Here is an 18741-nt window from a genome sequence, read left to right as displayed (position 1 = left end):
TCTCCCCAGCATTTCAGGCTGTGAGAACTGGACGCCTAGGGCTGGAGCTTCTCAGACTTCCCCGTCTAGTGGTCCACCTGCTCAGTTACCTGTCCGCCTGTCCGTCTGTCCACCTCACTTGTTGCCTGTCGCCAGCAGCCCTACAGTAGTATATGGTCAGTGCTGAGAACAGGGTCTGACATAAAGGTGCTCAGAGATAAGATTTGTGAATGAATGAATGAATGAGTGAGTAAGTGAATGAATGATCAGATAAGATTTGTGAATGAATGAATGAATGAGTGAGTGAGTGAATGATCAGATAAGATTTGTGAATGAATGAATGAGTGAATGAATGATCAGATAAGATTTGTGAATGAATGAGTGAGTGAGTGAATGAATGATCACCAGGACCACCCTCGTGGCAGCTGCCACTTATTGGTAGCTTGATAAGGGCCAGGCGCTCTGCTAAACACTGTACCCGTATTCTCATCAAACAGCCCTGCCAGGGGAGCCCCACTGGTCCACTTGACCGAAGAGGAAACGGGGCCTTGGACAGGTCAAGCCACGTGACAGGTCAGAAATGGCAGGGTCACCACGTGGCCCGGGTCTGGCTGACCCTGGAGTCACGCGCACACAGACATACAGCGCTGCCCCCTCCTCCCTCCCCGCTGGCCCCCAGCACGCCTTGCGGAGGGGGGCGCAGAGAAAGCCCGGCCACCAGGCACAGAGGGTGTGGCCCCAGGCCCAGGGGTCCCCCCACTCAGGAAAGAGGCAATGAGTTCATGTCCTGTCCCCGAAATGAGAACCTGTCCCGGTTCACTCTGGGTTCGGTGTCTGCGGCCTCCACGAGACCCCGTGCCTCACGCCACATGGCTCCTTGGTCATGGAAACTTGGGTTGGAAGAGACCCTCAAGAACGAGTGTTCCCCCCTCATTTTCAGGTGGGGAAACTGAGCCCCAGGGAGGTCCAGCTGCTGGCCCAGGCCTGGGGGCTGGCTGGCGGCCTGTTATGAACATCCTGGCAGACAGGCCACTCGCCAGCTGTCGGCTAACCCTCCCTCTGGGCACTGGCCCTCACGTGGCGATGGCTGGTCGCACAGACTAGGAGATAGCGCTGGACCCCGTGTGGCCGGACAGGGAACCCTACCGAGGGGTGTCTCTGCCCCTTTCCTTGGTCCCTCTGGGCCCAGATCCGGAGGTGCCCCGCGCGGTGCCGGGTGGGGATGGATGGAAAGCCAGCTTTGCTGAGCGCTCACCCAGCCCGGGAGCGCCCGCGCCCTGCCTGCTGCTTTTCCGTGTGAAAGGTGTTTAATTATTTCTGACAGAGTTCAGCGTAGACATCTGTTCGCGAGCTGGGAGAGTCCATTTAGGTTATCCATCACCGTGACAGATTCCACTTTTTTGGAAGCGCTTTTTCCTTTCATAATGGGGCCGGGTGGGGAAGGGGGGCCGGGCGGATCGGCACAGACACGAGACACAAAGACCCTCCTGGGGCCTCAACAGCAGTAACCCCTGCGGGAGGAGCAGCTCTGGCCACGCCCCTTCCGAGTCCGGACCCCGTCGGCTGCTGCAGCTGGTGGGCCCTGGGACCTTTAGGTTGGGAAGGGGGTTTCATCGGGTCTGTGAAAGGCTTTTAAATTCGTCTGTCCTCCTGGGCTGCGCTGGTGATTCATTCGTTCATGCACTCCTTCATTCATCCTTCCCACAGACATTTACTGGCCACCTGCTGGGTGCCAGGCCCTGGGCTGGGCTCCGGGGACACAGTGGAGACACAACAGACATGTCCTCCTGGGCTCGCACTTTAGGGGAGAAGATGGGCATTGAACAACGAATGGCCCGGTTAAGTAATGAACTGCAATGTGTCTACGTGCCTCAAAGGCCGGCATTCCCTTCTCACAGGGCAAGCTCCTTCCCCTCTCTGAGCCTCAGTCTCCGAGTCAGTAGAATGAGAATATGATATCTAGGAGATAATGCATGTCCAGCACTTGGCACACAGTAAGAGCTCAATAAATACTGTTCATGGGTGGTATTTCCCAACGGGGAGGGCACCGAGGGTCGCGGCGGCAGCGCCCTGGGGCTCTAAGCGCCTCTGCTGGGCTGTACCGCGTGGCGCCCAGGGACCAGCCCTGCTCTGAGATTCCTGCAGCTGAACTTCCAGAAGCCTGTGAACATCCCCGGGAAAGATGAAAAATCACCCGATAAATCCCGGGGCTTGCATTTTTATTCTGTTTCTCGTTATTTCTATGACACAATGGATGGTGCCTTTGAGCTCGGGCCCTGCAGTCAGAGGAACCTGGGTTCCAGGCCGAGCCACTTGCTGGGCAAGGAAAATGAAACCCATCTCTGCCTGTCCTCAGTACCACTCGGGTAAGGGTGCTTGTGTGAAATAATGACTTAGCGCACACAGAGGGGTAGCATCACAGGCGGGCCACCGTGTTCCTAACGGTAATTTGTAACAATCTAAAGACTGGAAGAGACCTGAGCTCAGCTGAGTCAAATCCCCTCTTTTAGAAATAGAAACTCATTTATATCTGGATTTCCAATCCTACTCCGGGCCAGGCTGCGGGGCTACCTGCGGGTGAGACAAGGGCTCCTGACACAGCAGACTCCATGTTACCTGGGGTGGGGGTGGTGGAGGCGGGAGGGGGGCCTTTCCTCGCTCCGATGGGCTGCGGGGAGACCACCTGAGCCCTCCTGGGTCCATTGGGTTGGGAGCTAATTGTAGATTCTAAATCGGAGACAAGGGGGCTGAGAGGGGCTGGGGGTCAGTGCTGTAGAGCAGACTGCTGGCAGGGCATCTCGTGCCCAGGGAGCCGTGGGTCCCATCCCTTCCTGGGCAGGGTCCCCAGGATGCCTGCATCCCCCATGGACGTCCAACATCAGGAAAATCAGAGAGAAAAGAGCAAAAGAGGAAAGGCGACAGAAGACGGGCCAGGAAGGAGGCGGTAGGCGAAACTCCCGAGTGTGAGAGGCAGAGAAAGGGGAGGAGGGATGTGGATAAAAAGGCAGGAAATTGGGGGAGGCGGAGGAACCACAGATGAGGGGCGCTGCCCAGGCCAGGGCGGAGGAGTGATAACGGGGCAGCAGCTCGGTGACTCCCCGCTCCTCCCACTGGGTGCCCAGTCCTGCCCGCGTGTGCAGGGACGGCACGGGCTGATGAGCAGTAGGGCGGTTGGCCACTGACACGTGCTGATGGAGGCCACTTGGGCAGGACATGAGAGCGACATCAAGGGGGGCTAGTGGGCTTCTCTGGCAGCCTGTTCGATTGCATTAGGTTCAGGAAGGCATGGGCCCCTTCACTGTCTAAATTGCAGTTTAACTCTACACAGCGGCCGGGCCTGGGCTGTCTGGGAATGTGGCTTTGTGCGGCTGTCTTCCCGGGACCAGGCATGGTCCTGGTGGCCCCTAGAAAGGCTCCCTGTGCCCGAGCTGGGCACACACGGCCCCCACCATCCCGTGGCACTGTCCCCAAGTCTCCTGGTTCCCCTCCTCTGACAACGGCCCCGGCTATTCCTCCTTTTTCTTCTGCTAAAAGCTGCTAAAGAAGAAGCCCCGTCACGGTGCGACAGGCCTACGTGGCCGAATGGACACTGGGTCAGTCCTGAGGCCGGAGCATGGTGGGTGCGAGATCATTCTGGGTGCATGACAGCCCACAGGAGACATTTGCTCCACCTCCCCAGGGGTGCCCCTCTGCGGGAGGTTTAGCGCTGATGGCATGGGACTGTCTTGCACCCCCAGGTCCCCAGTGTAGGATGTGGTGCAATGATCCCATCAGTAGAGGGGGTTTTGGTCCAGACAGCGTCTGCCCCAGTGGACAGACACCCAGACTCCGAGGTCAGATGGCCCAGCTTCAGCCCAAGGCTGCCCTCACCAGTGTTCTCCACATTTCCTGCTGTGAAATGGGGGTGATAGCAGCAGCTCCCCGCTTCCACGTGTGGGAAGAGCCAATGAAGTGGAGCTCAGTGCCTGGCACTTAGGAGGGGCTCCAAAATGTTAGTCATTGCTGTTGCTATTATTATTATTGTTGTTGTTGTTATGCCAGTCGATGGGTAGAAGGCCACAGAACTCTACGGTCTAGAGGACAGGTAGAGACCAGTCAAGGTGAGGGGCATCCCCCCCGGGTGCAGGAAGGGGCAGGTGGAGGCGAGACTGACCTTCTGGAAGTGGGGCACGTGCCAGAGGGCGTCCAGCTTCACAGGCGGCTTGTACTTCCTCAGCTGACTGCTCCGGGTCTCATACAGTTTCCCAAGGATCACCTGCAGGCCCGAGAAATGCCAAGGCAAGATGGTTACCGGCTCCCTGGAGAAGCCCGAGCCACGACGAGGAGTTGGGAGTCCTGGTGCTGCAGACCCACGCGTCACTTTCCTCCTGGCTCTGGCCCTTCTCCCTGTCTGATGTCAGTGCACCTGCACCCCTGGCCCTGCCTGTGACCACAGTGGACTTGGGGGTGGGACCATGGGACGCTGGGAGCGTGTTATTTTGGTTTTAGTTTCGGCCCTAGAACTCTCTGGGTTCTGACATGCAGCCACCTTGAGGGCAGGGGTGTGTCCCAGACACCCTTGTAATTTTCTCAGTGGCTAACACAGCCCCGGTGGTTACCACGGACGCCACAGTGTCTGAATGAAGAATGAATGACTCGATGCTTGTTGCCATTCTGTGGGGCAGGTCCTCAGCATGGTCTGCTCGTGGAAGAGGAAGGAGGACTCCTGTTCGGGGGGAGGGATTTGGGGGCTTGGGTCAGGGCCTCGGAGGTCTCCGGGGGTGGGATTTCAGAGGCACAGAGGCGGTCCTCCTCCTCTTTAGCTGCACGCCCCATGCCCACGAACAGAGGCCGGCAGGCCCATAATTAGGGTCCTGTAGCTCATGCGGTCTGCTGTGGACTGAATTGCGTTCCCCTCCAAATTCACATGTCGGAGCCCTAACCCCCAGTTGTGACCGTATTTGGAGATGGGCCTTTGAGGAGGTGATTAAGGTTCAGGGAGGTCATCAGGTGGGGTTGTGATCCAGTAGGACAGGTGTCCTTCTAAGAAGAGGAGAGACACCAGGCTTGTCCACACAGGAAAGGCCATGTGAGGACATGGCGAGGAGGTGGCCGTCTTTAGGCCAAGGAGAGAAACCTCCAGAGAAGCCGACTCCGCTGGCCCCTTGACCTTGGACTTCCAGCCTCCAAGGTTTCTGTTGTTGAAGCCACCCAGTCCATTGTATTTTGTTATGGTCACCCCAGCAGACTAACAGAGGGGCCCAGGCCTCCAACCTTAGAACCAGAGGGGGAGGGGCCCTGGAGTCTGCATTTTCAATGTGTGCCCCGGGGGAATTCCATACACAGTCAGGCCTTATTAGCGCACGGCTGTGATCCTTGTCAAAATTCAAACCCCCCTAGGGGAGTTAACTGGTAAACACGGGCCTCTTGTTTCTAACTACAGCCTCAGTGTGAAGAGGGGGAACCTCACACCCAGAGCGGATGAGCTGGACGATGCCCTGGTGCCCAAGTGACCCAGAGAGGATGGGCCACTGCAGAAGGGGGTGTGAGAGAGGACGCAGGGCACACAGTGCACCCGACAAATAAAAGCTGACCTGAGCCTAACTGAAGATGCCACCACCCCATTGAACCCCTTTGCTTGATTGATTTTGTTGATCAATTATATTAATTTTATTGAACGCATCTGTGGATAACTTACAAGCCCTCCCCTCCGCTTTCTAGAACAGCTTTGAAGCTTCATCTTCGAACCAAAGCCAAGAGGCTGCCCGGCCCGGGGTGAAGGAGCTGTTGGCCTTCAGAACTGGAGGAATGAAGGCAAGTCTTGTCACCTTTCCAAACCTCAGTTTCCTCTGCAGGAAATGCGGGTACCGATGCCTAACGAACAGGTGCTTGTAGGATTTGTGGAGTTAGCTTTGAGCGGGGTGTCTGGTCCAAGATGATTACTCACTAAATGGAAGCTGTTTCCAAGAATTTCATTTGGGGTCATCATCTTCCAAAATCCAGGACATCCTGAGATGCTGAAGAGACAGGCTTCTCCCAGGATGGGGGCAGTTTGACCTCGTAAATCAAAGGTCTTATCAACCCTAATGAATTGTTCATCAGGCCCTCAGCCATCGGTGGGTCTGGGTGTTTGTAGCCGTTTGATAGCCACAGAGAATCTTGGGACAGGAAGAGAACTCTGGGGATGGTTTGCACAAGTATTTTCTGAGTGCCCACTACGTGCTGGGCCCAGCTCTGCAGGCCCCCATTTAATCTGACCCCCTTTTTGGCCCAGTGAGGTCACTGAGACCCCAGCAAAGCAGTGACTCACTCAAATTCACACCCCCCCAGGCTGGCACCTGTCCCCAACCAGTGCTTGGGGGTGGAGCCGCCCACAGTGGCTGCTTAAGGGGTGCTCTGCTGAAAACTGAGGGGCACTGGCTATGAGATTGTCTCTAGACTCAGAAGACGTGTCTTTGGAGGCCCGGGATTCTGAGGACCTGTGACACTCTGAGCTGTCGTGAAATAGCCGCTAATTAAATCAGGACTCCGGATCGGAGCTAGAAAGCAGCAGCGTGTAACGGCAATGCTCCCTCGGAAACTGGCCGTTGCCATAGTGAGCTGACTCCTTCTGGAGCCATTAACAAATAAACTAGTCATGGGCTGCTTTAAAGTATTATTACAACGCTCTGCTCTTTAAGGAGTGGTTGTCTCGGACTCCACCCACCGCTGACATCAGCCAGGAGGGGCCTTGGCTCCTGGCTGGGCCTGGGGAGCCCTGGGCCCCTCCACCCAGCAGCCTTTCCTGGCCGGTCCCAAGGGTGCCGGGATCCCTGATAAGACTTTTCCACTCCCCAGTTTGTCCCTAGAACATCACAGGCACTGTTGCTGAATCCTAAGCTTTCCCGTAATCAGCAAGAGTGGGACCTCACCATCAGGAAAAGCCTGGACTTTGGGGCGGGACACACCTGGGTCCTGGCTTGGCTGGGACCTTTGGCCAGTCACTTAACCTCTCTGAGACTGAGTTCCTCCATCTGAAAATGAAACAAACTGAATGCTCAGATGAGACTCGGACCTCACGGGGTGTCCGGGAGGGCAAAGGGCATGAACACAGGGTGCGTGCCGGATCCAGTTCTCTGCACGGAATCTGGAGGAGGGACGGCGTTGGTGAGATCGTTGCAACAACCAAAGACACTAAAGCTGTGCTTCTAATGAAATCTACATAGTGCTACGTGAGCATAAAGCAATTCTGATTTTACCGTCATCGATCCGGATCTACTGGAGAAGAGACCAACCTGAGTGCTCCAAAAGTCCGAACCTCAGACTATTTTATTTTTATTTATTTTTTTAAACTTTTAAAAATAAATTTATTTATTTATTTTTGGCTGCGTTGGGTCTTCACTGTTGTGTGCGGGCTTTCTCTAGTTGCGGTGAGTGGGGGCTACTCTTCGTTGCGGTGCGCGGGCTTCTCAATGCGGTGGCTTCTCTTGTTGCGGAGCACGGGCTCTAGGCGCACGGGCTTCAGTAGTTGTGGTACGTGGGCTCAGTAGTTGTGGCTCGGGGGCTCTAGAACGCAGGCTCAGTAGTTGTGGCGCACGGGCTTAGTTGCTCCGAGGCATGTGGGATCTTCCCGGACCAGGGCTCGAACCCGTGTCCTCTGCCTTGGCAGGCGGATTCTTAACCACTGCGCCACTGGGGAAGCCCTCTCAGACTATTTTAAAGGGGGTACCACGTTTAGTATCTTCAAATATAAGTGACAATGCAAATTCACTGCTAAAGATGTTTTTCCAGGTAAAAATCTCACCTAGGCGCACACCATTAACAATTGCTGGTACTTGGGTGTCATTCTGTCCGCAGCTCAAATTTCCCAGTGTGGCCACCACCACTCTGGGCCTCGATTTCCATGCCTGGGAACTAGGGTGACACCCAGCTCACAGGCTTGTATCCAGCGCAAATAAGATGATGTATGTGATGTACGTGGAGCGGTTAGCATGGGGCTTAGTCATCCACTTGAAACAAAATGTATCCTAACGTTTCATAAAACGCGGTCTTTACGGAACCCTCCTAGAAGTGGGTTTTCTCTTTGGACTTCGCCTTCCTAACCTTTTCTTTATAGATAGACCGGGGCACATTTCTGTCCGGGCCAGGTCAGATTCGTGGACAATCTGGTTTCCAGATGTGTGGGGTCACATGGAGTTTGGTGGGACCGTCCCCAGACGGGAATCGGGAGATGGGGTCCCGATCCTGCCCCAGAGGCACACAGGGCCAGTTTACTGGTGATGCCGGCGAGGCTTAAGTCAGGGTTGAACCTGATCATCACCGAGACCCTTTCAGCAAAGCAACAAGCAACTTGACTCCCCAGCCCTGCCCACACCCCAGCAATAGACATGCACAGGTGGCATCCTTTTGAGCTCTGGCTTTGCCTCCCCCAGCCCCTCCCTTCTCTTCCCTCCCACCCCATCAGTCATCCACTCTGGACTGAGCACTGCGTTTACCTTCTGCTTTTTCTCCAGTTTGATGGCTTTCTGGTTGGCCTTTTGTTCCTGCACCCATAGCTGCTGGTACCGATGCTGCAGCAGATCAAAGAAGGGGGTGGAAGGCCTGTGGGGAAGCAGTCAGATGGGCTTGAGGTCGGTGAAGGCCCCCCTCCCCAGAGGCTGCCCACCTGACCATCAGGGCTACAGGGCAAAGTGTTCTCCCAAGGCTGTGAGAGTTTCTCTCTGGCCCTTCTGCAACCGTGGAAGAAACGGTGCCTCGTGTGAGTTGTTCAACAAACACTTACTGTCCACCAACCAAGTGCTGGGCCTGACATGGTGACAGACTCTCTCCCTGACCAGATTTTAGGCAGGCTTCTCAGAGCCCTCTTTTTGATCAGGGCTCGTTCTTGGGATCTATCTTTGGCCAGATAAAGAGTTCGCCTTAGCAAAGAACCCTGCTAAGTCAATCCCCCCGCCCTTGATATCTGATCACCTTGGCCTGCCTTTACCAAGAGTCCTATTAAGTCAGTTTAGTAAGAATCCCCCTACCCTTGAAGTCTCTTCATAGTAATTTTCCATCCACTCTTCTCCTTGGCTATAAATCCCCACTTGTGTTGTATTCAGAATTGAGTGAGGTCACTTTCCCCTTTACAATAGTACTGAATGAAATCCATCTTTACTGCCTTTAGCCTCCGCTCTAGTTCTCTTTGACAAGGGTCTCCAGCCAAGGAGAACTTACCCTGTGTAGAGCATTTTGCATGCCCCACTCCTCACAGCACTGTAAAGTGGGTACTTTTATCATCCCCATCCTAAGGTCCCAGAGCAGTGGGGCAGCCCTGTGTGTGAGACTCTCTCAAGGTAACCTAATAGGTGATGAGGAAAAGTTCTTTAATAGAAGAACCAAAGCTAATAAAATGCAGGAGGTAGGACAGAACTGGGGAAAGAGAATCATTACTTTGCAACGCCTAATGATAATGGATTGAGGTAATAATCAATGATTAGGTGGAAGGCTGATGGGGAACTTTACAATGGATGTGTCAGGCTACAGCAGCTGGACCAAAGGATCAATTTGTTTTTATTGTGGTAAATACGCATAACATAAAATTTACCCAAGAGATCAATCTTACCATCACTGGAAGTGACAGATGTGGGGCTGGGAGTGATTAATAGGAGGTATGTAGCACCACCCACCAAACACTTTGTCGGAAACAAACCCCAAAGTGAGCCCAAAGGTAATCAGACTTCTAGACCATCACTGTCAAATGGAAATATTATGTGGGCCGCCATGTAACTAAAATTCTTCTAGTAGCCATGTTAAAAAGAGTAAAAAGAAACAGGTGGAATTAATTTTACTAAGGTATTTTATTAACCCAATATATCCAAAATATTATCATGTCAACATGTAATTAGAGATAGGAATGAGGTTTTTTTTTTTATTTTTAATTTTTTTGTTCTGTACGCGGGCCTCTCACTGCCGTGGCCTTTCCCGTTGCGGAGAACAGGCTCCGGACGCGCAGGCTCAGCGGCCATGGCTCACGGGCCCAGCCGCTCCACGGCATGTGGGATCTTTCCGGACCGGGGCACGAACCCGCGTCCCCTGCGTCGGCAGGCGGACTCTCAACCACTGCGCCACCAGGGAAGCCCGGGAAGGTATCTTTTGAGGGAAAAGCGAACACTAGCTGAGTTTCAGAAGCCGTGAGGAAATAGTGCTAATTGTGTGGAGTGGGATAATGATATTGTGGCTGCTTTACGTCTTAATGTTAGAAATACCTACTGAAGGGTTTGCGGGTAAAATTCTGTGTAGTTTAGAATTTGCTTTAAACAAACCTCCAGCAAGGGGCTTCCCTGGTGGCGCAGTGGTTGAGAGTCCGCCTGCCGATGCAGGGGACGCGGGTTTGTGCCCTGGTCCGGGAGGATCCCAAATGCCGCAGAGTGGCTGGGCCCGTGAGCCATGGCCGCTGAGCCTGTGCGTCCGGAGCCTGTGCTCCGCAGCGGGAGAGGCCATGACAGTGAGAGGCCCGCGTACCGCAAACAAACAAACAAACAAAAACCTCCAGCAAAATATAGAGCACAGTAAAATAAAATAACAAAGTAAAAAAATGAAACAAGAGTGACAGAATAAATTGAGAGTGGTGGAAGCTGTGTGATGAGGGTTGATCATGGATGTGTATTACCCTATTTGCTACACTTTTGTGCATGTTTGAAATTTTTCGTAATAAGAAGTAAAAAGACAAAGAGGAAAAATCCAGGGAATGAAGCTCATTGTTTTCCCCGCTCACTTCTTTCTCATCTTCCTTGTGATCACAAATGGTCTTTTTTTTTTTTAACATCTTTATTGGAGTATAATTGCTTTACAATGGTGTGTTAGTTTCTGCTTTATAACAAAGTGAATCAGTTATACATATACATATGCTCCCATATCTCTTCCCTCTTGCGTCTCCCTCCCTCCCACCCTCCCTCACAAATGGTCTTTATCACCTTCTCCATCACTCAGCTCAGGTCCAAGCTGACTGCCTCCTCATATTTCTGTACCAGAGGGTCTCACATTTCAATGCATAAATATCACTGGGGCCCCCTCCCCAGAGGTTCTGATCCAGGAAGCCTGGGGGGTGAGGCCCAAGAAAACATTTTTAGCAAATATAGGAAGTAGTTCTGATACAGGGTGAGTGGGTTGAATGGTGCCCTCCCAAATGTTTCCATTTTAACTTCCGGAACCTGTGAGTATGACTTTATTTGGAAAAGGGGCTTTTGCAGATGTAGTCAAGTTAAGGATGTCGAGATGGGATTAACAGTATGTAAATCGCTTTGGGGGGTAGGCCTTCAATCCAATGACAAGTGTCCTCATAAAATATACACAGAATCGGAGATACAGGGAAGAGGAGAGGGTGAGGTGAAGACAGAGGCAGAGAAAAGCCAGAGAACGTCTGGGGCCTCCGCAAGTTGGAAGAGTCCAGGCAAGACTCTCCATTAGAGCCTCTGGAGGGAGCACCGCCCTGCCAACACCTCAGCTGCAAACTTCTGGTTTCCAGAATGGACAGATGCAAGGAAAATACATTTCTGTTGTTTGAAGCCGCCAGGTCTGTGGTCATTTGTTACGGCGGCCCCAGGAAATGAACACATGGCGGTTCCTCAGCCCACACTTTGGGAAACACCAAGAGAAACTGCGGTGCCGACGCGTGCTGTCCAGAGAAGTTCCCGAAACCAGACATCACTGGGTCTTTTACGGCAGAAGGAGCCTTCCAGCAGCGTTTTGCAGACCGTCACGTGAGCGTGGATCACGGGGTGGGGGGGGATCTTGTTTGAGGCATGTTCTGGTTTGATGGGTCTGGGGCGTCTGGAGAGGCTGTGCCCAGGACCCACCCTTCGGGGCTTAAGGCCTTATCAATCATCCAGGCCTGGGGCTCTTACCCCCCGGAAGTCCCACGGAGTCGCAGACCACCATCTCTGAACAGGAGTGTATAGACACCATGTCTGCGGAGAGGGCCCACAGCTTTCATCACATTTTCCAAGGTGCAAATGCCCCCGGAAAAGTTCAGAGCCTCTGTTCGTCCCCTGTGACCTTATTTCACAGACGAGGGAATGAGGAAATGGAGGGACTGAGCAGTGAGGCTACTCTCAAAGCTCACATACAGTAAGGACCCGAGACTGCAAACCTGGGGCTTCTGGCTTTGTGTTTTATACAGTCTTCATGGTGGTCTTTAAACTTTGAAATTGTTGTCAACACTTAAAAACTGGGAAATTTTACATTAAAGGAACCCAGCTTTCCAAATTGTCTTGAAGATGTATACGTTCTGGCCAAGTGGGTCTGCATTCCTACACGGCAACAATTGGCTTGAGCTGAGTATCAAGTGTCATTTAGCCCAAGTCCTCTCCCTTCCCTATTGTCCTCCACTGCCTGCTGGGCCGGTCCAAGTGTTGGATTTTGTGGCTCCAGAGCCAGCCACAAAGAGCTGGACTGGACCCTAAACATCCTCCTCCCAGCCCCCTCCCATTCTCCCGCCCTGTGTGCGCGCCCAGGACGGTTCACCTCCCTTCCATGGGGACCTCTTTGGGGCTAGACTGACCCGGGACTCCGCTTGAGTGGAGCGTCAGTGGCTTTGAAATGCCACTTGAGCTCAGAGGTCTCTTTCCAGGGCGGCCTGCAGTGCATCTACAAACAGTGGCTCTTTGTTTTCCTGTTCCCTTACCCCTGTGGTGACTTTTATTACTTAATTATTACACACCCCATGCTTCTGAGCAGCCTAATTTATAGCCATGCTTTCTAATGACACGAGATGCGTAATCTTGCAAGATCTACCCCAAGAGGCCATTCACAACAGAAAAGCTATTTTCCCAGCAGCCCCCACTGCCCGCATCGCCGCGAACCCACCCTCGCAGCCCTCCTGCAGCCTCGCTGACCATCTTTATGTCCTGCTCCAGCCAGCGGTTCTTATTACTGGGAAGAGGTGGGCGGGGTCGGGGGGGTGGCGCTCAGAGCAGAAGAGCTGACAAACCTTGTAAGTTACAACAGCCTAAGCCCTGACTGGCTGACGGAGGTCCAGCGGGTTTTGCCCATTTCTGCTCAGGCTCATTAAATCAGATAAAAAGGTGGAGAGGCTTGTCTGACATGGGGAAAACCCAGGACGTAAAGTGTATCACAGCATCCCTTGCTTAAAATGCCCTTGACAGCCTCCCATTTCTTAGACTCAACCCAGATGCCGGGCTACGGCCGGCAAAGCCCTTCCCTCCCCAGACTCCTCCCTGACACTCAGCATCTCCTTTGCCTTCAGGTCTCCGCTGTTTGGTCACCTCCTCAGAGGGCTTTTCCCTGACCCGTCCATCCTCAGACGGCCCTTGCCAGGTACCCTCATAAGCAGAAGCTCTCTTGTTCATTTGTCATGGGTTTATATCTGGTCTTGGTCATTGAATACCAATGCCAGCAGGCATGGTTTCTGTGGGATGTGGACTGACATGGCGCTGCTCTCAGTAATTATGCTTTGTTGAAACCAAGGGGAAGAGAGGGAGGGAAGGAGCCAGAGAAAGAAAGATTAGGCAAAATTTTAGGAAATATACATTTCATAATTCAGGGTATTATAAATCAGGCTATATATGAGTTGTAAGAAATTTAAGAGAGTAAATTGACGGAAATTGTAATCCAGTGGAGAGGAAGGATAGCCTTTTCAACAAATGGTGCTGGAACAATTGGACATCATGGACAAAACCAAAAACAAACAAGAACCTCTTGACCCAAGTCTCGTACTTTATACAAGAATTAACTCAAAATGGAGCATAGATTTAAATGTAAAACTGTGAAACTTTTAGAAGAAAACATAGGAGAAAATCTTTGAGACCTAGGGCTAGGCTAGGTGATGAGTTCCTAGACTTGACACCAAAAGCAGGATCCAGGAGAGGAAAAAAAAAGATAAATTGAACTTCCTCTAAATTAAGGACTCTTGCTCTGTGAAAGAGTCTCTTGAGAAGATGAAAAGATAAACCATGACTAGGAGGAAATATTTGCAAACCATGTATCTGGCAAATCTAGACTATGTAAAGAACGCTCAAAATTCAACAGTAAAAGAAATAAACACAAACAATTGTATTAGAAAAGAGGCAAAACATGAAGAGACATTTCATCAGAGAAGGTATATGGGTGGCAAATAAGTACATGAAAAAATAGTCAACATCCCTAGCCATTGGAGAAATGAAAATTAAGAGCATCCTGTCACACACCTCTTAGCACAGCTAAAATAAGAAATACATAGTGACAGTGCCAGAGCAAGGATCCAGAGAAACTAAACCTCTTATACATGGCTGGTGGGAGTGTAAAATGGTGTAGCTGCTCTGGAAAATGGTTTGTCTGGTTTCCTAGAAAACCAAACATACACCTACCATATGGGCCCAGCAATTGCACTCCTGGGCATTTATTCCAGAGACATGGGAACTTACGTCTACACAGACACCTATACACCAATGTTCGTAGCTGGAATATTTGTAATATTTCCGAAGTGGGAACAGCCAAAATGTCTTTCAATGTGTGAGTAGTTAAACTGTGGTCCATGCATACTATTGAATACTACTCAATAGTAAAAAGGAATGGACGATGGATACAGCAAAGACTTGGATGATGTCAAGGCCATTATGCTGAGTGAAAAAGACCAGTTTCACAAGGTCACATACTGTATGATTCCATGTATATACCATGCTTGGAATGTTCCAGGGATTCGGGAGAAGGGTCACTATGTGAGTGTATGGGGTGGGGGTGGGGGCCTTTGGTGAAAGCTGAATGCGGTCTGTGTATTGTACCAACATCCGTCTTTCAGTTTTGATACGGCACTATAATGATGTAAGATTTTATCCTTGGGGACAACGGGTAAAGAGTCAACGGGATCACTCTGTACTGTTTTTACAACTTCCTGGGAACCTGTAATCATTTCAAAGTAAAATATTTTTTCAAAATGCAATCAAGCATGCTAGAGGAAAGCCTAAACTGTCTTTCTACTTTATGGAAAAAATATTACAAAATTACTGTCATACAAAGAGGTGATCAAAGAGTATGGAGCCAAAAAATGTAGGGAAAAAATGCATATGGGGTGTGACAGGCAATTAATCCTTTTAAAATGTGTTATTTTTCTGGATTTTGTGGTTTACGATATTTGTCAGCTAATTTAAAATTTTAATTTGTTCTGATTTCTTTTCTCATTCTACTTAAGTATTCCGTTTTATGCCTAAATTTGTATGCATGATTTTGAACTTGTTTTTCTTAAAGGGAACCCCCAAACTTGAATACGCTCCTGGTGCCACGGAACGTGGAGCTGCCCTTGAGAGCAGGTAAGATGTTTCTTTTAATCATAAGAGAGTATGAGGTATAACTTTGTGCTAATAGTGTGAAACCAAAACAAAACGGGTGATTTGTCCAGGAAAATATAAACGATCAAAGTGGACTGAAGTGCTTATAGAAAATGTTCATAGAGCCACGGGTACCAGGCCCGGGTATGTTCACACATGCACCCTCCCAAGCTTGCTGAGAACAGTATTCCAGGACTTTCCAGAACTTTTTATAAAAAAGCTTCCCACTTAAAATAGATAACCAACGAGGACCTACTGTATAGCACAGGGAACTCTGCTCAATATTATGTAACAACCGAAATGAGAAAAGGATTTGAAAAAGAATAGTTACATGTATAATTGAATCACTTAGCTGCACACCTGAAACTATCACAACATTGTTAATCAACTACACTCCAATACAAAATAAAAAGTTAAAAAAAAAAAAAGAAAAAGAATCTTGCCACATCATGTTATGATCCCAAACTGAGACAAGGAGAATGTCTTGGTCAGTCTCACTTAGAAGAGCAAATGAAGGCCTTCCCTGGTGGTGCAGTGGTTAAGAATCTGCCTGCCAATGCAGGAGACATGGGTTCGAGCCCTGGTCTGGGAAGATCCCACATGCCGTGGAGCAACTAAGCCCGCGTGCCACAACTACCGAGCCCGTGCGCCACAATTACCGAGCCTGCGTGCCACAACTACTGAAGCCCGCACGCCTAGAGCCCGTGCTCTGCAACAAGAGAAGCCACCGCAATGAGAAGCCCGTGCACCACATCAAAGAATAGCCCCCGCTCACCGCAACTAGAGAAAGCCTGCGTGCAGCAACAAAGACCCAATGCAGCCAAAAATAAAAATAAATTTATAAAAAAAAAAAAAGAAGAGCAAATGAAAAAATACTAAGTGAAATATTACCAGATCACATTGGGCAATGTACTAATACCAGAAGGACCTATCGTAACGCCCTCCACCCACCCTCCAGCCAAGGAGTGTGGGAGCTGAGGGAAGGACCCCAGAGAGCAGCTCACCCCCTGCCCCTTACCACTGAGCTCCCAAAGCAGGAAGGAAAGAAACTGTCCCCCCGGTGAAGCTGCAACTTTTGTTGATTACACTAGACGGGACATATTAACTAGTGCACACGGATGGCCTTTTGTAACTGGAAGTGAGCAGGGAAGCCATGGATGCCTGAGACTTCACCCGGGAAAGGGGCTGGGAAAGCAGTCGAGCCTCAGAGCAGGTTTGAACAAGGCCAGGACACTCATGTTCCTGATTCCCCCGCCCCTCCCACTTGCTCCCATTTATCAGGAAATTACATAGCTACCAGAAAGAATGAAGCGGCCATATGCGTAATAACCCAGAAACATCTTCAAGACGTAGGTCAAGTATGAAAAGAAGAAGGTGGGGAGAAACAGCCACGCCCGTGTGAGGGCATCGACACAGGTGTGAAGGATGGAAAAATGACTGGAAGGAAGCCCTCAGAGGACGGTGCTGGGGGAAGGGGGCAGACATGGTAGGTGGGGTGAGGGGCCCCTCCCCCTCCAGTCTACTTACTGGTTTTATGGGACTCTTTCGCAGCAAAGAGAACAAAACAAGAAACCTACACCTGAGAGGTCACATGACTCGGCCAGGGCCACAGTCAGTGATGGCGGTGACGGATCTGGGTCTGAATCAGTGTCAGGATGCCAGCTCACTGCCTCCATCCCCGTGCCACCCCACCATGCACAGCTCTGCTGACCTCACACCAGAACTGGCCGGGCTCTTTGTTTTTCGTCCTTTTCACCACAAGCAGCCGAGGGCGGCCAGGCCTTCTAGGCCCCACTGGCCCAAGCCGGGGAATTTCAGCGTTTTCTGTATACTCAACCCTTCGGGGGTCCTAAAGACCCTTGCACTTTTAGGAACCATTTTTCTTGTTTTCTGCTACAACTATTTTTTGCTGCTACCTTAACACATGTCCAAGGTTTTTTATCGTTTGGGTTTTTTTTTTTTTTTCCAAGAAAACGTAGTTCTTTATAATTAAAAAAAGGTATTTTTTCCAGCCCAAAATGAATGAGTTTTGCCACAGGACGAAAGCCCCTGCGGTCACAATTACAGCCGTCCAACCTGCAGCTTTCTTTGGAGGAGCTGGAGGGGGTCCAATCAGAAGATCTGAATTATTTATCCTCGCTAAATTAGATGGGAAAAGTGGGAGTGGGGAGGCCGAAGCCCAGAGAGGTCAAATGGCTGGCCCAGGGTCACACAGCACACTCAGTGGCCCAGCCTGGACGCCCCCCCACCCCTCAGGCTACGCTATCTGCGGCCAAAGGAATGTGAATCCATTTCCAAAAGGGCTCAAGGGGCTGCCAGCTAACCAACTCAGACAGAGGCCAAACCCGGGGGCCTGGCTACTCTCATGTAGGACCCCAGACCTTCCCAGACACTGTCCTCCCTCACCAGACCCTCCTCTCCACATAGGAACTGAGGCTTTTTCAACGGTGCCAATCCGATGCTGTCTTCCTCAACGCCCACTGGTGGCTTCTCCTTGCCCCTGGGGTGCCAGCACAGTTTTCAAAGGCCCTGGCCTTGGGGTGCCGTCTTTGCACCCGTGTCCTCCCGGGAGCTCCTTCACCTTCCCCGGTCACTCCGTCCCATACTTCGGGTGTTGGCCTAAAGGAGAAGCCCCCTCCCCATCTCGTGGTCCCGCCCAGAGACCTCCCTTAGCTCTGTCGTGGTCCCGCCCAGAGACCTCCCTTAGCTCTGTCGACTACACTTGGGAAGGTATTTTTTTTTAATATTTACAGTGGTCAACTGATCAATTCAGTGTCTGCCTTTCCCATTAGGCTCTGAGCTCCATGAGACAGGGATTGTGGCTGGACTGTTCACTGTGCAGCCCGGCTTAGACAGTCTGCACTTTGCAAAAATGCTGAGTGGCCCCGGAAACCTTTAAAGACCCCTTTCCTGAGGACACTGGCCTCCTCAACTGCAACGCCCAAGAGGGGGTCTTTGGCAGAAATGAGCTTTTCCTTGCGGAGCCCAGTGATGGGACAGGGGTGGCCCTGAGTCCTGCAGAAAGGTCCAGGCACTGAGGCCAAGCCATGGACCCCTGATTCCTCTCTCCATCATGGGGGCTCAGTTATTGAAGCAGGTGTGTCAGAGAGGATCCTGGATCCTGAAAGGGGCAACAGTGGCAATTCCTCACCCCCCAACCCACCCCCCCGGAAACAGAGGGCACAGTCAGGACAGATGATGCAGGGGCAGTGGCCCCTTCCCAAAGATGAATTAGAGGAGTTGTGCAGCAGAGAAGAAGGCTAGACAGGAGTTCTTCAATGGATACCCAGGTGTATAAATTTGTCAAGACTCATCAAATTTTACATGGACCGGGACTTCCCTGGTGGCTCAGTGGTTAAGAATCCGCCTGCCAATTCAGGGGACACAGGTTCGAGCCCTAGTGTGGGAACATCCCACATGCCGTGGAAAAACTAAGCCCGTGCGCCACAACTACTGAGCCCAGACGCCACAACTACTGAAGCCCATGTGCCTGGAGCCTGTG

At 51.3% G+C, this 18741-nt stretch overlaps 1 protein-coding gene across 1 annotated transcript in view; it reads right to left on the bottom strand.

Moving 5' to 3' along the window:
* The window catches only part of CFAP77 (cilia and flagella associated protein 77), a 136737-nt gene that overhangs the window by 18784 nt on the left and 99212 nt on the right, over positions 1-18741 (bottom strand). Inside the window, exons 5-6 of the mRNA XM_079927541.1 lie at positions 8433-8538; positions 4133-4234 (exon numbers count right to left, since the gene is read on the bottom strand). Of these exons, the coding sequence (XP_079783667.1) occupies positions 4133-4234; positions 8433-8538 (208 nt within the window). The remainder of the gene's footprint in view (positions 1-4132; positions 4235-8432; positions 8539-18741) is intronic.

The sequence above is a fragment of the Stenella coeruleoalba genome (assembly GCF_951394435.1).
Source record: "Stenella coeruleoalba genome assembly, chromosome: 7".
NCBI lineage: Eukaryota > Metazoa > Chordata > Mammalia > Artiodactyla > Delphinidae > Stenella > Stenella coeruleoalba.
This window is presented reverse-complemented; position numbering and strand designations above follow the sequence as displayed.